This window comes from Coregonus lavaretus (assembly GCF_964263955.1).
Source record: "Coregonus lavaretus genome assembly, contig: HAP1_SCAFFOLD_240, whole genome shotgun sequence".
In the NCBI taxonomy this organism is placed as follows: domain Eukaryota; kingdom Metazoa; phylum Chordata; class Actinopteri; order Salmoniformes; family Salmonidae; genus Coregonus; species Coregonus lavaretus.
The window spans coordinates 337,117-357,949 of NW_028164405.1; the positions used below are offsets into that span (position 1 = coordinate 337,117).

The 20,833-nt window shown below is 41.4% G+C and overlaps 1 protein-coding gene across 2 annotated transcripts; it reads left to right on the plus strand.

The window, feature by feature from the left end:
* The first annotated feature begins 7,905 nt into the window (after positions 1-7,905).
* LOC311117055 (B-cell lymphoma 6 protein homolog) lies at positions 7,906-20,597 on the plus strand. Of its 2 annotated transcripts, none has more exons than XM_084192047.1 (9): positions 7,906-7,956; positions 10,694-10,865; positions 15,057-15,278; positions 15,605-16,609; positions 17,003-17,184; positions 17,424-17,591; positions 17,814-17,944; positions 18,235-18,372; positions 19,120-20,597. In XM_084192047.1, exons 1-9 carry the CDS (start codon positions 7,926-7,928, stop codon positions 19,261-19,263), a joined length of 2,193 nt encoding a protein of 730 aa, XP_084048173.1. In that variant the 5' UTR covers positions 7,906-7,925; the 3' UTR covers positions 19,264-20,597. The 2 variants fall into 2 exon arrangements, with proteins under 2 accessions (XP_084048173.1, XP_084048174.1); XM_084192048.1 differs by having other exon boundaries at positions 7,919-7,956; positions 17,424-17,558.
* Positions 20,598-20,833: the final 236 nt, after the last annotated feature.

Sequence of the window (20,833 nt, forward strand, 5' to 3'; positions counted from 1 at the left end):
CAACTGGACTCCGGAGGTGAAACGATGGGTATGGCTGATGGTGGTGGTATCGTTGGAGGAGGTGTGGGCAAACCTCCTCTTTCCCATCGCCTCAAGGTGTTCATCACCCCTTCCATGGCGGTGCCAAGATCCTGGATCATGGCCGCTTGTTGGATAACGCGCTCCTCCAGTGATCCCGTTGGCACCGCCGATCCTGCTGACTCCATGTTTGGTGTGTTGTTCTGTCAAAGACGACGTGTATGCGGTGAGCGAAGTCAAGCGCAGGACACAGAGCTACTGGCAGACGTACTTTACTAACCAGTAAAAGAACATACAAAACAAAACCTCCTAACAGGGAGGAAAACAAATACACGCATACGAAACAGCAATGCCGACCTTACGGGAAACAAAACAATAACACACAATTTACCAAACGAGAGACAGGGGTAAATATAGGGACTACAATCAAACATAATAGCGAACAGGTGTAAACACTCAAGACTAAACAAGACAAACACCGAAACATCGATCGGCAGCAGCTAGTACTCCGGGGACGACGAACGCCGAAGGCTGCCCGAGCAAGGAGGAGGAGCAGCCTCGGCAGAATCCGTGACAAGCACATGTTCAACTTGATAAAAAATATGTTTTCCATCTCAAGAGGTTAAATAAAACATGACTACAACAGGTGCCAAATAAAGTAACAGGGTTGACCGTAACAGGGTTGACCATCACAGGGGTGACCGTAAATCTGGTTGACGACAGGGTTGATGATTTCTTCTTAAAAACCTTGTGACAGGGAGAATAGAAGCTTGTGAAAATTATATTTAAAGTAATAGTTTCACCATATTAAAACTTGAGTTCAGTTCTAGTAACAGGGTGAGGGACAGACGTAAAATGAATCACATGAAATAAATAAATAGTCTTCAGAAACGACTTTGTCAAAGCAACCAAATAAGCAGGGCTTTAAAACGACGGTGAAACTTGGAGAAATGTTGGGATTAAGAGCATTAAAATGTTCCTAAAAATTACACGGGTTGAGGGAGGGACACGTCAAAATGTGATTTATTGAATTCTCCATGTGATCTATGTTGAAGGGCACTTTAATATGACAGGCTTTTCAATTCAATATTAGTGCACAATAAAAGGCAATCTTTTCCTGGAATTTAGATTTTTACAAAATAAAAGTTTAGGTAACCTATAATCAATATCCAAATAAATCTAAAATACTTCATCAACTTATTTTTCAATACTTAGCACTCTCTCTGAATACTTTCTGACATTAACGTTGACCCAAATAATAATTTAGTAATGGAAATAGTAATCATTTGTCAGTCAAACATTATTAGTGGTGCGGGGGAGTCGTCCCTCTGGCTTGTAAAATACGGAGGTCATTTGACTTGTGTGGAATTGGAATCAGGTGACCTCCGTAGATACAGTCTCCAAGCTTTTGTTGTAAAAAAATTTTTTATTTTTACACGACAGTAGGTTCAAGATGGTCATCGTCGCCATTTCTGTAGGTAGATTGTTGTGTGGTGTGCTAAAGGTTATAACCTATGGACTCCGCTCTACCGCGACACGATGAGGCAACACAGAGAGAGGCTGAGCGGATAGACAGTAGCTATTTATGGAACTACTCTTTTCCTGTCTTCACTTTTCTTATCTACCTCTTGGGCACGCTCGTTACAAAGAGAAAGTATCAAAACGTCTTTATTTTGTTTTGGATGTGTGTGTGTGGGGGGGGGGGCTTAGAATGATATATAGTGATATCTATGTTACTTTTAGTTTCATTGTGTTACTTTTAATTTATACAACTGTGTCAAACATTTCATTGTAGAATAGATTATAGACATTCTGTAAATATATCGCATATTTTATGAGATTGCGTTGGATTATAAAGACCTTTCTGAACTGAAAGGGGTGATAGGTCTCCTGATCCTCTTGTCCTTCTGGAGGTTATTTCCTGCCCTGGATCTTGCCATTGTCATTTTAAAAAATTACAACCATACCCTTTAATAATAATAATAATAATATGCCATTTAGCAGACGCTTTTATCCAAAGCGACTTACAGTCATGTGTGCATACATTTTTAACGTATGGGTGGTCCCGGGGATCGAACCCACTACCCTTGGCGTTACAAGCGCCGTGCTCTACCAGCTGAGCTACAGAGGACTTTAAAACGTTACGCTTTGGCTCTATTATGACCACTTGACTAAATTTCAGAACAACATTCATCCTCACCACGGTGGTCTATGCACCACACATATACCTTGTTTTGAGACTAATCTGATTCCAGATGTTTACATACGTCACCTTGTCTCCCCAGCCCAGCAGATGCTCCTCCTGTGCCAGGGAGTGAACCGGAGGAGAGACGAGGCAGCAGGACAGTCCATGATGTGGAGCCACCACAAACACAGCTACCCAGGTGGACTAAAGAGTCATAGCATGGTCCCAGGCCCAGTTTGTGCTATCATGTTTGGTATGACTGGCAAGGAGTGACATGAAGGCACAAACAGACTGGTGCCCAGGTTAATAGAGTCCTCCTACCACACTCATTAAAACCCAGGTCCCCAAACTACATTCAGCAATATGTAAATAAGACACTTCATATAGTGACCAGACACTAAGACACTTCATATAGTGACCGGACACTAAGACACTTCATATAGTGACCAGACACTAAGACACTTCATATAGTGACCAAAAAGAGATACTTAGAGTATCATCACTATGATATACTGTAGTAAATATAGTATCATCACTAGGATATACTGTAGTAAATATAGTATCATCACTAGGACCTACTGTAGTAAATATAGTATCATCACTAGGATATACTGTAGTAAATATAGTATCATCACTATGATATACTGTAGTAAATATAGTATCATCACTAGGATATACTGTAGTAAATATAGTATCATCACTAGGATATACTGTAGTAAATATAGTATCATCACTAGGATATACTGTAGTAAATATAGTATCATCACTATGATATACTGTAGTAAATATAGTATCATCACTAGGATATACTGTAGTAAATATAGTATCATCACTAGGATATACTGTAGTAAATATAGTATCATCACTAGGACCTACTGTAGTAAATATAGTATCATCACTAGGATATACTGTAGTAAATATAGTATCATCACTAGGATATACTGTGGTAAATATAGTATCATCACTATGATATACTGTAGTAAATATAGTATCATCACTAGGATATACTGTAGTAAATATAGTATAATCACTATGATATACTGTAGTAAATATAGTATCATCACTATGATATACTGTAGTAAATATAGTATCATCACTAGGATATACTGTAGTAAATATAGTATAATCACTATGATATACTGTAGTAAATATAGTATCATCACTATGATATACTGTAGTAAATATAGTATCATCACTAGGATATACTGTAGTAAATATAGTATAATCACTATGATATACTGTAGTAAATATAGTATCATCACTAGGATATACTGTAGTAAATATAGTATCATCACTAGGATATACTGTAGTAAATATAGTATCATCACTAGGATATACTGTAGTAAATATAGTATAATCACTATGATATACTGTGGTAAATATAGTATCATCACTATGATATACTGTAGTAAATATAGTATCATCACTATGATATACTGTAGTAAATATAGTATCATCACTAGGATATACTGTAGTAAATATAGTATCATCACTAGGATATACTGTGGTAAATATAGTATCATCACTAGGATATACTGTAGTAAATATAGTATCATCACTATGATATACTTTAGTAAATATCATCACTAGGATATACTGTAGTAAATATAGTATCATCACTAGGATATACTGTGGTAAATATAGTATCATCACTAGGATATACTGTAGTAAATATAGTATCATCACTAGGATATACTGTGGTAAATATAGTATCATCACTATGATATACTGTAGTAAATATAGTATCATCACTATGATATACTGTAGTAAATATAGTATCATCACTAGGATATACTGTAGTAAATATAGTATCATCACTAGGATATACTGTGGTAAATATAGTATCATCACTATGATATACTGTAGTAAATATAGTATCATCACTATGATATACTGTAGTAAATATAGTATCATCACTAGGATATACTGTGGTAAATATAGTATCATCACTATGATATACTGTAGTAAATATAGTATCATCACTATGATATACTGTAGTAAATATAGTATCATCACTAGGATATACTGTAGTAAATATAGTATCATCACTAGGATATACTGTAGTAAATATAGTATCATCACTAGGATATACTGTAGTAAATATAGTATCATCACTAGGATATACTGTGGTAAATATAGTATCATCACTATGATATACTGTAGTAAATATAGTATCATCACTAGGATATACTGTAGTAAATATAGTATCATCACTAGGATATACTGTAGTAAATATAGTATCATCACTATGATATACTGTGGTAAATATAGTATCATCACTATGATATACTGTAGTAAATATAGTATCATCACTAGGATATACTGTAGTAAATATAGTATCATCACTATGATATACTGTAGTAAATAGAGATATACTGTAATAAATAGAGATATACTGTAGGAAATAGAGCATCATCACAGTCATGGACGGACTGTGACCAGAAATCAGCCCATTTTCTTTCTTGAAAATCCAATGATTAGCCAAATGGTTCCAGGTGCACTGTATAGGGAATAGGGCCTACTGTAGTAAACAGAGTACCCTGGTCAACAGTAGTGCACTATATAGGGAATAGGGTGCCATTTGTGCCATAGATATGATATAATCACAGTGCTGAGGGCTGCATACCGAACAACCCGCGAATACTGCCCAAAAAACCCCACTCCCAGCCCCCAAAAAACAGCAACACACTCCATAATCTCTGTTGCCTTCTGGTACAGCAACTCTCCGTTTGCTTTAGAGGATGTTGCGTTGTCCCCTCCACACATGATTAAGACAAACCAAGAAGGAAAAGTAAAGAAGAAAGTATTTAGTCGTCAGTCAGTATTGACACTTTTATACAGCACATGCTGGAACTAACAAAAACATCCGAAGGAACACATTTATAAAGTTCTGTTTTTTATTTGTTTTATTCCAAACATACATTTTACAATTCTAAGAGTGTGTAAAGCAACATAAAAATGATTATATATATATATAATTGATTAAATAGCCTACATAAATATCACACTTAAATTGTCCTCCATACATTGGCAAACACCTTATAGGCTACTTTTCTCTTACTTTAAAAGTACTTTCTTAAAATAAACGTTTTAATGCTATATCAATTGCACACAAAAAAAAAATGTGAACGGATTAAGGTTACAAGTGTATAAAAACGAACCTCCCTCTATTTGCTCAGACAGACAGACAGACAGACAGGTAGGCCAGACAGACAGATCACTAGGAGTATAAATATCCTCATAGAAATAGCTCAAACATTACAAGTTCATTACAGAAATGGCAACGCGATGAACGCCCTTCACGCAAAGTTCGTTACGGTTAGGCTAGTATTGTCAAGCGCCGGGTTACTGTAAAGCACTTTGTGACCACTGTTAATGTAAAAATGAGTTTATAAAATAAATTGTTATTTCGCGGTTATGTCTATTTGTAAACAGATAATGAACAAATAATACAAAGTCACCTAAAATAGACTTAAGGGGAGATGATTTTATAAAACCGAGTATTAGATTTGATATCATAAAGCATTATATTCTGTGAAAATGGGCCCATAGGTATTTTCTTTAGGCCTAACTTCAATAACCCCATGTTCATCATTCAAATGGGAACTTAAAATATAAAGGTGACACACAAGGTTTACTATAATGCACCATGCATGACGCAGTAGCCTGTATTTGAAAGCTGCACGTCTGTTTAACAAAGGCAAGTCTTATTTCGACAGGCATTGAGCCAGGCGCATTTAATTTTAATATCCACTTACACGTTGCACACGTGATATAATTTGGGGGCTATCCGGGCTACTGTCTGTTTGACGTGTAGGCCACAATTCATCCCACAGGCGACTGCATGGCAAGTTGATGCAATGATGATTCTCGGTCCATTGTAAAGCTTAGGGCCTTTAACTTCAGATCAACCGTAAATTATTTGCAGTGTTAGATCCACATCAAAATAGTATTTAAATTCCCCTTTAAACAAATACATTCCACGAGTAGGCTATTAGAGTCACCTTCTGAGAGAGCAGTTCATTGCGCTTATTTAGGAGCGCTAGAGTTCATGGCATTAAGAGGTTTGAAATTCAGGGTTGGCCTCGGCCTTGACTCAACGACCTGAGTGGTTCACACTTCAAACAGTGTGCTAACTGGTTAGATTCTCTCTGATTTGGACTAAGAACAAATGACCAATGAAATATTTGTCCGTTAGAATAATAGCCTAATATTAGTCTAAAAGCAGTCGATAAACGTTTTAGCGCTTTGCGGGGTTAAGAATGTTGGCCCATGGCCTTGAAGTTTTAATATGCTGCAGGTAGAAGAAGTGTCTGTGTATTATTCCTTCTTTTAAAATTGATAGGCTGTCCTAATTGCAGCCTATTTGTCTTTATTAATTTGAAGGCTAATAAGAGTTTTAAAGGGGATGTAGACTCATTTTGTGTTGCATTAAAGAATGCCTTATACTAATGTTATTCCAATACTATGCTTAGGGTTTTTCATTCGCAATTTGAACATCTCTGGTTAGATTACACTCTACGTAATAGAGTTTTGGAAGTTTGCTGTAGGTTGTATTGGCTGCTGACGGATGTCAGAGAGAGAGCGAAAATAGTTAATGCATTGCATAGCAGCGGACGGCAGCGATTATATAGGACAAACTGTATAGCATTGAACCAGTTGTTAGCCTATAGAGGTTATGGTCAATCTGAACGCAATAACCTAAATTACTAAACAAATGTAACCGATTATAAAACGGCCAGTATACCAAAGCTTTTCTTATATCAAAGGGATCATTTAAAAAAATCACCAATAGGAAGAAGTCCGATTACAATAATTATTTTCTATTGATTAAATGACATTATAGGCTACTTATTGCATCCACAACATAAGGCGTTATGCTCTCTATGATGCGCAAATTGCCCGTTTCTATTAGATTCAAGCTATTTATCACAGCAAATAGGCTAACATCACAGCTTCCTTCTCACACTGTAGGCTACCACCGTGACAAACATATAGTAAGATAAACCTGGCATAACAGTCAGCCTCAAAGGCAACAAAAAGGCTACAGCAATGGAGAATGCCGGTGATTAAGAGAGTTTTCAAGCAAAATGTCTTTGGTTCACAAATATAATCTCATCCCAAACAAACCCTTGTGATGATTTGCCAGCAGTCCATAGCTGTGAAGGTAGAACTGGGGGGTTTAAAAATGAATATTCTCTGCAGGAGAAGCAAAAACAAAAATGACATAATATCACAACAAATCGGCCTATGCAACGCGTGTCCGTGTGAATAAGCAGTCTGGTTCGGTTCTGTGTCGGTAATAAAGGGAAAGGCGACGAACGGACACTTCGCTTATGTCACAGAATAGCAAATTAGTTGTGAGAATTTAGGGGCTGGGCTAAGAGGCATGGGTGACGTAGGCAACTCTTCTGCCCATGTGACCATCTAGGTCTGGGAGAATCCAAACGTAGGGGGCATAAAAAAACACCACTCCATTTCTCTTAAAATATAGAAAAATAGTACAAAATGTGCAATAATTTAAGTTTGCTTTTGTAATACACTTGTTGCATTAACTCATGGTGTATAATACGCACGGAAATCTAAATCTCAGAAAGATGATTTCTCAGAAAGCATTAAAACCTGACTCTCCCCTGCCCTCGGAAAGTGGTATCGCCACAAGCTCAAATTCTGAGAATTGAGCTCTTCAGATTCTTAGAACTGGGGGTTCTTAGAAGTGGTGATGCAAGAAGTTTCTAGGAAAGCAATATCAGGTGATTTTTTTAAAAATTCGTTTTTTCCCGATGTAATTTGGCGCGAAGTTATGCTCTTCGTTGCAGGTGATGGTGTAGCGCTGGCTGTGTTTCTGAATGTGTTTTATCATGTAAACCTAAGTGATTTGAAGGTGTTTGGTGGACTGTTTTGAGCGCACCGTTCAGCGGGGTGACAGTACTCTTGACAGATCTGCTTCTATAATGTTCTGCTGTCTTCACGGCTCTCGGTTCGCCTTGTGTCGGTTTGACAGGAGAGGCTTTTTGTTACTGTACTGTGCTGATCACAAAACAGTAATGACATTACGTGGTTATTCTGTTAGACTTGACTAGTGTGCCTGTACTGCTAATAATGAACAAGGAGTTCAGTTTAACTAAATGCTGCCTTCTTAATTCTAAGCAAAACTTAGTTTAGATTTTTGTGTATTAATACTAATATCAGCGGTGTTGCACAGAAATTATTTCAGTGTTTATTATAACGTGATTCACATCGGCATAACTAAGTAACTTGCACGGTGTGTTGTGGCAGAGGGGCAGGGGTAGGTGTCAGTGGTGTTATGCTACAGTGTGTTGTGGCAGAGGGGCAGGGGTAGATGTATCAGTGGTGTTATGCTACAGTGTGTTGGGGAAGAGGGGCAGGGGTAGGTGTCAGTAGTGGTATACTACCTTGTTTTAGATATCCAGACAGTCTTGGAGGAAAATAATCAAATCGATCTGGTTGCACGAGATATGAATTGTCTTGTCTCGTCGTTATCACCCCATCCACCACACACACGCCTACCTCACGGAAATATAGTTCGGAGCTTTCCACAGCCTAGTTTACGTGCACAAGTTTGTACCTGCGTGCTATCTGTCTGGGGCCAGGGATGGTTGACTTTTGGCAACCTGACAGGAAAACTGTACAATGTCGCAGTTATAGTATTTCAATGATTAACAGATACAATGTTGCAGTAATTGAATGCTTAGAAGATACAATGTTGCCGCATTATAATTTATTTGTTTGCTAAGCTTCCACGCAAGAAGTCTGATTTTTAAAAAACAGTGTAGTTAAGTGTCCGAAAGTAGAAACTTTGGATCTCTTATTCATCTGTGAATTTGACTGAAAAGTGAATAACCGAAAATACATTTTGAGAATTGGAAAATATTAAAGCAATAGTCATAGGTGGGTTCCAGCCTATGTTGACCGTTGACAAAAAGCCTGTTTACTTGTATACATGATCTTTTTAAAATGTATTTCGGGTGGTGTCGAGTGGCAGCCTAAGACTTGGCACGGAGTCAGAGTGATACTACTTGTCCAATGTGTTTGCGTGTTATTGAACGGGCTGGTTCAACGTGCTATTCCACGTGAAGAAACTGTCCGTTTAAAAACATTTATTACATTGGGTTGGACGGACAAAATGAGGTAATACTAGTAAATTAGGCTACCCGTTAGAAAGCAGACTGTAGGATATTGAGGATATCTTGTGGTAGGAATTTAAAGTATCATATTTTAAAATTCATGGAGCAGTTTAATCTACCTTTTTGATTGCTTTAAAATATTTAAGTGTAGTTTTAATGTATTATTATTAATAATGATAATCAATCATTCAGACATCCTCTATCAGTGCACAGTAAAGTTAAATCTGCCAACTTTTGTCTGGAGCATTCACAAAAGTTTGACATGCTCAAAAAAAAGGTTGTCTCCATCCCAGATTATTTGTGATTTAAATGAAGTGGTACCGTTGTTTTATTAACGACATCGCGGGAAAATGTAACTCTTTGGAGTGTGGTGTTGGTTCGGATGGAAAATAATCAAGTTCGAATCCGATACAGAATGTTCAATACGTCAGAAGTGCCCCGATGACGTCACACACGATATCATTTAAAGACACTTTTTAAAGACACGTTTAAAGACACGTCGCCTTATAATTTGTCATAGCCCGTGTGTCAACCAGTCAGGTGTATTTTGATGTATGGTGTAGTATACTGTATTCTTGGGAAGAAGTAGCCTACACCTGGTGTTTTGCATTTCTCGACTATATCATGAACTGTTCTGTTTCCATGCTGAATGTGACAATGTTGCTATGTGACATTAAATTATGGGCTGCCACATAACCATAGGCTATGACTGTCTTTGTGACTGCCGAATGCAGGCCTATACTTTTTGAATAAGGGTTCAGGCTATCATTCATCCTCGATATTCATGTTTGAGTGCCAACAATAACGAAATCAAGTGTTCTCCCACTTTCTGAACAGAAAATGTTACTTGAAGGCTCCATACTTTATGCTGTTCAATGCCGCCGCCTACTGGCTGCAAACCTCTACTGCAATCACTGATATGGTGAGAAGCGATGAGTGCAATTTTCCTATATTAAAATAAGCACCATATTAAAAGAGCTCGATGCACTCAGCCTTCCTGCCATGGTTTCCCGTGTATATCTTAATGTGTCTCATTAAACTAGTGCCTTGGGACCAGGGCTCTCATACCCTGTAGATGTTTGCTCCAACCCCAGTTGTAACTAACCTGATTTTCATTTGATCAATCAGGTGCACTAGAATAGGGTTGGTGCAATAACCTACAGAAGGGTAGCTCTCCAGGAACAGGGATGGAGAGCCCTGCAGTTTGAACCATATTCCACCGGTTTTCACCTCCCAAAATACCAAGTATTTTATGAATAACCAGTATTGGAGCCGTATATAACCCTATTGTATGTATAAGCTCTGGCTCTGACCAGAGGAATTTATTTTTTCATTTTTCCAGAGCTCGACAAAATGGCTTGCACAGCAGACAGCTGCATCCAGTTCACGCGTCACGCCAGCGACGTGCTGCTGAACCTCAACCGGCTGCGTAGCCGGGACATTCTCACGGACGTGGCCATCCTGGTCAACAGACAGCAGTTCCGCGCTCACAAGACTGTCCTCATGGCCTGCAGGTGTGTTGACTCCAGGTTCTAGTATGGGGGTACCAGTCTGTTTGTGCCATCATGTCAGTCCTTGTCATGCCAAACAGATCTGGGACCACTTTTTTTTTTTTTTTTCCCCACTTACAGTCACGCTCTGAGCCCAGTTTGCATGTTGCTGTTCTGTACATGGCAATGATACTTTAAAGGCCCTTTCCTCCCTCTTGCACCCTCCTGCTCTCTTGCTGTCTCTCTCGATCTGTCTGTGTGTGTGTGTGTGTGTGTCGTCGTCCCCCCCCCCCCCCCAAGTGATCTGCCAAGTCGCAGTTAGTTTGTTACTGTTCTGGGCCCGGTTTCCCGATCGCGATTGTAATTTAGGCTTACTAGTGTTTAAAAAAAAAAAAATAAGATTCATCTTTCCAGCAACGGCCAAAGATGTTACGTGCGTTTCCCCAAAACACCACGCGGAGAGAACGTTCTCTAAGTGCGTCGTTGAGGCATGTTGATATTGGGAGGATCGACAGGAAGCATCTCGGATCAGAGTTCTCCCTTTCCAGTCTTACCTTAACATTAGAATTATTCCACAGCACTGACGACGGATCAGCTCCTAGATATTATCACCCGTGGCAAAAAATATTGAGGCTGCTTATTCTAATGCTTACCCTATAATAACCCTATAATAACCCTATAATAACCCTATAATAATGCACTAAATCAAGACTTGGCGCATATGAACACACACGCACTTATTTGCTGCTTCTACTTTATTTGACTAATTATTATCTATCCTGATTATCTATCCACTTTACCCTGCCTTCATGTACATATCTACCTCAAATACCTTATTATTATCTATCCTGATGCCTAGTCACTTTACCCTGCCTTCATGTACATATCTACCTCAAATACCTTATTATTATCTATCCTGATGCCTAGTCACTTTACCCTGCCTTCATGTACATATCTACCTCAAATACCTTATTATTATCTATCCTGATGCCTAGTCACTTTACCCTGCCTTCATGTACATATCTACCTCAAATACCTAGTACCTCTGCACATTGATCTGGTACTGGTACTCCCTGTACAGTGAGGGGAAAAAAGTATTTGATCCCCTGCTGATTTTGTACGTTTGCCCACTGACAAAGACATGATCAGTCTATAATTTTATTGGTAGGTTTATTTGAACAGTGAGAGACAGAATAACAACAAAAATACAGAAAAACGCATGTCAAAAATGTTATAAATTGATTTGCATTTTAATGAAGGAAATAAGTATTTGACCCCTCTGCAAAACATGACTTAGTACTTGGTGGCAAAACCCTTGTTGGCAATCACAGAGGTCAGACGTTTCTTGTAGTTGGCCACCAGGTTTGCACACATCTCAGGAGGGATTTTGTTCCACTCCTCTTTGCAGATCTTCTCCAAGTCATTAAGGTTTTGAGGCTGACGTTTGGCAACTCGAACCTTCAGCTCCCTCCACAGATTTTCTATGGGATTAAGGCTAGGCCACTCCAGGACCTTAATGTGCTTCTTCTTGAACCACTCCTTTGTTGCCTTGGCCGTGTGTTTTGGGTCATTGTCATGCTGGAATACCCATCCACGACCCATTTTCAATGCCCTGGCTGAGGGAAGGAGGTTCTCACCCAAGATTTGACGGTCCATCGTCCTTTTGATGCGGTGAAGTTGTCCTGTCCCCTTAGCAGAAAAACACCCCCAAAGCATAATGTTTCCACCTCCATGTTTGACGGTGGGGATGCTGTTCTTGGGGTCATAGGCAGCATTCCTCCTCCTCCAAACATGGCGAGTTGAGTTGATGCCAAAGAGCTCAATTTTGGTCTCATCTGACCACAACACTTTCACCCAGTTCTCCTCTGAATCATTCAGATGTTCATCGGCAAACTTCAGATGGGCCTGTATATGTGCTTTCTTGAGCAGGGGGACCTTGCGGGCGCTGCAGGATTTCAGTCCTTCACGGCGTAGTGTTTTACCAATTGTTTTCTTGGTGACTATGGTCCCAGCTGCCTTGAGATCATTGACAAGATCCTCCCGTGTAGTTCTGGGATGATTCCTCACCGTTCTCATGATCATTGCAACTCCACGAGGTGAGATCTTGCATGGAGCCCCAGGCCGAGGGAGATTGACAGTTATTTGGTGTTTCTTCCATTTGCGAATAATCGCACCAACTGTTGTCATCTTCTCACCAAGCTGCTTGGCGATGGTTTTGTAGCCCATTCCAGCCTTGTGTAGGTCTACAATCTTGTCCCTGACATCCTTGGAGAGCTCTTTGGTCTTGGCCATGGTGGAGAGTTTGGAATCTGATTGATTGCTTCTGTGGACAGGTGTCTTTTATACAGGTAACAAGCTGAGATTAGGAGCACTCCCTTTAAGGGTGTGCTCCTAATCTCAGCTCATTACCTGTATAAAAGACACCTTGGAGCCAGAAATCTTTCTGATTGAGAGGGGGTCAAATACTTATTTCCCTCATTAAAATTCAAATCAATTTATAACATTTTTGACATGTGTTTTTCTGGATTTTTTTTGTTCTTGTTTTGTTCTGTCTCTCACTGTTCAAATAAACCTACCATTAAAATTATAGACTGATCATTTCTTTGTCAGTGGGCAAACGTACAAAATCAGCAGGGGATCAAATACTTTTTTCACCGCATCAAAGGGACGATGGACGGGGCCATGTACCATCAAATCTTGGTTTGAGAACCTCCTTCCCTCAGCCAGGGCATTGAAAATGGGTCGTGGATGGGTGTTCCAGCATGACAATGACCCAAAACACACGGCCAAGGCAACAAAGGAGTGGCTCAAGAAGCACATTAAGGTCCTGGAGTGGCCTAGCCAGTCTCCAGACCTTAATCCCATAGAAAATCTGTGCAGGGAGCTGAAGGTTCGAGTTGCCAAACGTCAGCCTCAAAACCTTAATGACTTGGAGAAGATCTGCAAAGAGGAGTGGGACAAAATCCCTCCTGAGATGTGTGCAAACCTGGTGGCCAACTACAAGAAACGTCTGACCTCTGTGATTGCCAACAAGGGTTTTGCCACCAAGTACTAAGTCATGTTTTGCAGAGGGGGTCAAATACTTATTTCCCTCATTAAAATGCTAATCAATTTATAACATTTTTGACATGCGTTTTTCTGGATTTTTTTGTTGTTATTCTGTCTCTCACTGTTCAAATCAACCTACCATTAAAATTATAGACTGATCATGTCTTTGTCAGTGGGCAAACATACAAAATCAGCAGGGGATCAAATACTTTTTTTTCCCCCTCACTGTACATTTATATTTTCCCAATTGTATACTTCTCAAGCAGCTCCCTCATTCCACCACTTGTGCATACACATGGTCGTGGCTGTGTGTCAGTTTACATGCACACTCAAGCAAACGTTCACATTTTATTGATGATCTCACACATGGTTTACGCAAAGATTCCTTTTGTGAAGGCACTGTGGGTCTATGTGGTCTATACTGCATGTATGGCACTGTGGGTCTATGTGGTCTATACTGCATGTATGGCACTGTGGGTCTATGTGGTCTATACTGCATGTATCTGTTAATACAGTCACCTGGGGTTTCATTGGAAGCAGATGTTAAATAACAAGTGTTTTTCAAGAGCAACTTTTAGGTTTGGTTTTGGGGAAACTGCTCTGAGATCTAACAATGCTCCTACCAAGAGTCGAACGATGAATGAAGCCTTAAGATGCTTTTAGGAAACAGCTCTCTCTCTCCCTCTGTCCCCCCCCCTCTGTGTCTCTCTCTGACCTCTCGCTCTCTGTCCCCCCTCCTCTCGCTCTCTGACCCCTCTCGCTCTCTGACCCCTCTCTCACCCCCTCCTCCCTCTGTCCACTCTGTCCCCCCTCCTCTCGCTCTCTGTCCCCCTCGGTCTCTCCCTGTCCTCTCTCTGACCTCTCTCTCACCCCCTCCTCTCTCTGTCCCCCTCCTCTCGCTCTCTGTACCCCTCTGACTTTCTCTCTCTCTCTGTCCCCCCTCCTCTCGCTCTCTATCTCTCTCTCTCTCTCTCTCTCTCTCTCTCTCTCTGCCTCTCTCTCTCTCTCTGCCTCTCTCTCTCTCTCTCTCTCTCTCTGCTTTGATCACAGTTTGACTCTTGGCTCCGCTTTGAGCACAGTTTCCATGTTGCTGTTATGTACAGTACATGGTATTAAATCCTAGTCCTCTCTCTCCCCCCCCCCCTCCTTCTCTCTCTCTCTCTCCAGTGGGTTGTTCTACACTATATTTACTGACTCCCTGAAGTGTAACCTGAATGCCATCAGCCTGGACCCCAAGGTAGACCCGGAGGGTTTCGCCATCCTATTGGAATTCATGTACACCTCTAGACTAACGCTGAAGGAGAGTCTGATCATGGCGATCATGAACACAGCCATCTACCTACAGATGGACCACGTTGTAGACACCTGCCACAGATTCATCAAATCCAGGTACATGGACAGGGGAATGGATGTCAATTTTAATTGAAAGATTTTTTTTAAATTGAAAAGCGGGAAAAGTGTAGAGGAGGTAATCCTAAAGAAGAGGGTTTAAATGTGGTCTGGAGTCGGAGGACTAACCAGAACGCTAGAGTCCGGCACGATTTAAGAACCGTCTTCTTTGCAAATTACGACCTGTCAAGAGGCGCGCACAGCAACAATTAGAAAGTACGGAATGTAAACAAAATTAACAATTTATCACAAAGAAAGTGTTTATTCTGGTATCTAGTGTCTGCCGTGTTCAGGTTTTGTTGTCTCACTCTTCCTCCTCCTCACAGCGACCCTGGCCAGGCCAACAAGCTGCCAAGAGATGAGTTCTTGGTCAGCCCCTTGCTTTTACCTCAGGACGTCCATGCATACCGGCACCACGATGTGGTCGACAACCTGCCCGGTCGGGTCGGCCCCTTCAGAGACGGAAGGCCCTACGGCTCCAGCATGTTCAACGGGGTCAACTCCCCCAGCAACTACCACCTCTACGGCCAGTTCCCCGTCCAGGGGTTCCCTTTCCCTCTCTGCAAGCTGACAGACGCCAAAAACGCGTTCGCTGACTTCTCTAAAGGCGGGATCCACCACAAGCACTGTTCCCCCCCGGACACGAGCAGCGCCATGAAGGTCGAGTATAGCAGGGCGGTGAGCGGGGGATCGGCCAGTATTCATCATACAGCTGCCAGGGAGGCAGTGGCCAGCTACGTGTCCTCCAGGGAGGAGGAGATAAGGAAGGAGATCCACGAGGGAGGGGTCAGCCAGGCTGGTGGGGTGGGAGGCTCCAGGAAGAGAGGGTTCGCTGGGGCGGCCCACGAGCAGCAGAAGGTGGTTCTGGGTAAGGAGCACGGTCCTCAGACAACAGAGGAAGACGTGAACCAGCAGCACTACCCTCTGGGGATCTCCTCAGCCGGACGGAAGGGCCTGATATGCAGCCCTCAGAGCCCGCTGAAATCTGACTGCCAGCCCAACTCCCCCACCGAGTCCAGCAGCAGTAAGAACGCTGGTCTGTCCCTCTCCCAGGCTGGCCGGTGTGGTGCCCAGCCCCCACAGGGCAGCCAGGACCCAAAGGCACGCAACTGGAAGAAGTACAAGTTCATCGTGCTCAATCAGAGCGCCACCAAGGAGGAGGATGTTGGGCTGCAGGAGCCGCGGCTCCGCTCCCCCCAGTGTCTGGGCCTGCCCCCCTACCCCCACCCCTCCGACTCGGCGCACCTGGACCCGCACGCCAACCCCAAGATCAGTGAGCACGGAGAGGACCTGCCGGTTCCACAGGCCTCCCGACTCAACAACATCAACAGGTGAGCCCTACAGTGTTACCGATCAATCGATCACAAATCCTGAGGTAAAACTAAAGCGGAACTGTGGGCAGTGTGTAGGACTTTACGGCGCATCTTTTTAAGATGCCTTTTGTTGCCTCTTTGCAAATCAATCAATCAAAAATACATGAAATGTAAAGGCAGTGAGATATCAATAAAGCTCTCCAGTTTAACTGTTTTTATTCATCAAACCCAATTCACAAGATTTAAGAGCAATATAACAGTGATAATTCAGACTACCCTAGTTAACGGCCTTCCACTGGGTCGCCTGCTTGTAGCGTCTCCTCCCCCCCCCCCATCCATCCCCAGTATCTTGCGGCTGTATTGTTGTTGTGGAGGAATGATGTCTGACACGCAGCCGTTTTGTGTCTCCAGATCTCTGGATGGATCACAGAGGAGCGCTGACAGCCACTCCTCTCTCTACATCGGCCACTTAAAGTGCACCTCCTGTGGCGCTCCTCCCCCGCAGCACTCTGAAGTGTGTCCCAACACCCCGGCCTCCCGTTTAGCGGAGGAGATGGCAGAGCTGCACTCGGAGTACTCCGACTCCAGCTGTGGTGAGCACAAGCTGCTTTTTTTAAACATAGGCTTGTGTTCCAAATGGTTCCCTATTTAGTGCACTACTTTTGACCAGAGCCCTATGTGCTATATAGAGAATATAAGGAAAGTAGTGCACTATATAGGGAATAGGGTGCCATTTGGGAAGCAGACATAAACAGTTAATGGACAGTCCAGCTGCTTATAAAATAGTCCTAATCCACGTGATAATTGATAACTTTTTTTTTTTGTCTAACAGAAAATGGTACGTTCTTTTGTAACGAATGCGACTCAAAGTTTGCGGAAGATGGAGCCCTGAAGCGCCACATGCTGCAGGTCCACAGTGATAAGCCATACAAGTGTGACCGCTGCCAGGCTGCTTTCCGCTACAAGGGTAACCTCGCCAGCCACAAGACCGTCCACACAGGTTCATACAGGCTTTCAAGACATCACTGTGAAAGACGTTGTTCTCAATAACTTTCCTGCAACTGGGATTCGTTTATTTGCTTGCAAGCCACAGATGAACATTTTGCCAGCTTGCTAAATCCATCACATAATGTTGATCAATGTGTCCCTGTCAAATAACCCAGAAGTAATTTCAGTAAAGTTTGGTAGCTAACGGTTTGGTCTATATTTTGTTGCGTTGCAGGAGAGAAGCCGTATCGCTGCAACATCTGCGGTGCTCAGTTCAACCGACCAGCTAACCTCAAGACCCATACTCGCATCCACTCAGGAGAAAAGCCATACAAATGTGAGACGTGCGGCGCTCGATTCGTGCAGGTGAGCTGAGCCTTCTCTGTCTTGTTTCAACAAGTTTACAGAAGGAATCAATGTAGCTATTGACTTTCTAGAACTGTCTTACTGCCTGAGTAATGCCGACTTATGCAGCACAGTGTGGGTACGACCTCCGACCCCCGACCCCCGACCCCACCGCCATGCTGCATATCCCTCGTTCTCATTTCATACTATTCCTGAAACTAAATCAAAAAAAAAAAAAAATGGCTTGGATAGATGCTGTGATCACTCGCCACCACCACACTGACCCAGTAGTCTCATGTTGTTGTCGTCAGGTTGCTCATCTCCGTGCCCATGTGTTGATCCACACCGGGGAGAAGCCATACCCGTGTGAGATCTGTGGAACTCGCTTCCGTCACCTGCAGACGCTGAAGAGTCACCTGCGCATACACACAGGAGAAAAGCCCTATCATGTAAGTACAACACCATAATACACACCCTATCATGGAAGTACAACACCATAATACACACCCTATCATGGAAGTACAACACCATAATACACACCCTATCATGTAAGTACAACACCATAATACACACCCTATCATGTAAGTACAACACCATAATACACACCCTATCATGTAAGTACAACACCATAATACACACCCTATCATGGAAGTACAACACCATAATACACACCCTATCATGGAAGTACAACACCATAATACACACCCTATCATGTAAGTACAACACCATAATACACACCCTATCATGTAAGTACAACACCATAATACACACCCTATCATGGAAGTACAACACCATAATACACACCCTATCATGGAAGTACAACACCATAATACACACCCTATCATGGAAGTACAACACCATAATACACACCCTATCATGGAAGTACAACACCATAATACACACCCTATCATGTAAGTACAACACCATAATACACACCCTATCATGGAAGTACAACACCATAATACACACCCTATCATGGAAGTACAACACCATAATACACACCCTATCATGTAAGTACACCAACTACACAATTGAATCAGTCAGTGTTGCATTGGTGTGTGTGTGTGTGTGTATGTGTATATATATATATATATATATATATATATATATATACTGAAATCCAGATGTGTCTGCTATTAAACCAGAAAGAATTCATGGACAGAAAACCGAGCCATTTTTTCCCCCTTATTTTTCAGTGCGAGAAATGCAACTTGCACTTTCGCCACAAGAGTCAGCTTCGATTGCACCTTAGACAGAAACACGGAGCGATTACCAACACCAAGATCCAGTACCGCATGTCCACTACAGAGCTGCCAACCGACCTGACCAAGGCATGCTGAACTGGATCAGGCAGATGGATCAACCGACCTGACCAAGGCATGCTGAACTGGATCAGGCAGATAGATCAACCGACCTGATCAAGGCATGCTGAACTGGATCAGGCAGATGGATCAACCGACCTGACCAAGGCATGCTGAACTGGATCAGGCCGATAGACCAACAGACAGGGAGGGGAGGGGGGGGGGGGGGGCAAATCTTAACCATGGCCAGTAACCAGTACCATAACCTGTGCCACACTGTGTTGTATCAGATGATGATCCTGGAATATGGCAGTGTATTGCCATTTCTAAACGGGTTTCCTCTAACATGTGAACGTAGAACCACCTATGGTATCTTGGTCACTTTTTATTGTTTTCTATATAAAAAAAACATATAGATATAATTGTGTTTGTTTATACCTTTTTGGAGATATATAAAAAAGCTTTTATTTTGTTGAGGAAAAAGGAATGTTACATAAAAAAAATTCAGTTAAGGATACAGTATTTTATATCAAATTACTTTTCTGAAAGTATTGACATTTCGATTCAAGGGTGGGAGTATATTTTAAGGTAAATGGTATTTCTGGCTGTATAGAGATCGAATTTTCTATACTTTTTCTATTTAGATGTTACACAATGTAGACTTGCCCCCTTTTTCATGTGAAAGGAAAACTTGTCTAAACATTTTTAAAATAATTTTTTTCTGAACTTCAAGAAATGACCGCTGCTCTAAGAAGTGGACAAAATTATGCATGATGAGGTGTACGTACGTTACTACTGTCGCCAATAGTTAACAATCAATGAAGCGGGCGACTGCATACGTAAATATTGTGACTTACTGTGTAATTAATTAGCTATATCCACTGGGTTGCCCTCTGCTGGCAGAGCCAATCTAGAACTAAATGTTAAAATATGCATTTCAAGGTACTGCTTTGGTATGACCAAGAAGATATTTTGCTTCAAAATGTATTTGTATAGATGTGATGTTTTTCGTTACGTGAAGGTTTCCAGTTGTCATTGTACTAGAAGCTAAAAGGTGTATAAGTGTCCAGATGTTTGTACTGTGTACTAAAGGTGCCTTTTCTATAGCGACTGAATTCCTTTCCATTCAGCCCAGTTCTGTTTATTAAAAGGTACAACTCAAGGACAGCACTAGTCCTAGTTTTTCTTGTGTGTGTGTATATATTTTTTAATACTTTTCACCTTACGACATGCAAATTCATCATTGCTCGAGCTGTAAATCTTCAGGACTTGTTTTGGGATTGGGCTTTTTTTTTTTTTAACTGCATTCAACTTATTGTACAATTCTAGATGTGTGAATGTAAAATTAAAGGTATTGGATTTCTATGTAATAATTCACGAGTGAATTGTATTTATTTAACAAGACTAGCATCCATCTCTAGAGGGGTGTAATCCTTTTGTTACCAGAAACCCATTTTATTTGTCATTACTATTCTCTAATGTGGGAGAGAATAATTATTTTACAAAGAAGCAGATAACAAGGCATCCTGTCAATCGCCAGACACATTACTTTGGGGGTTTTCACACCATCGTACCGTATGGAAACCACACCATGGAAACGTATTTCATG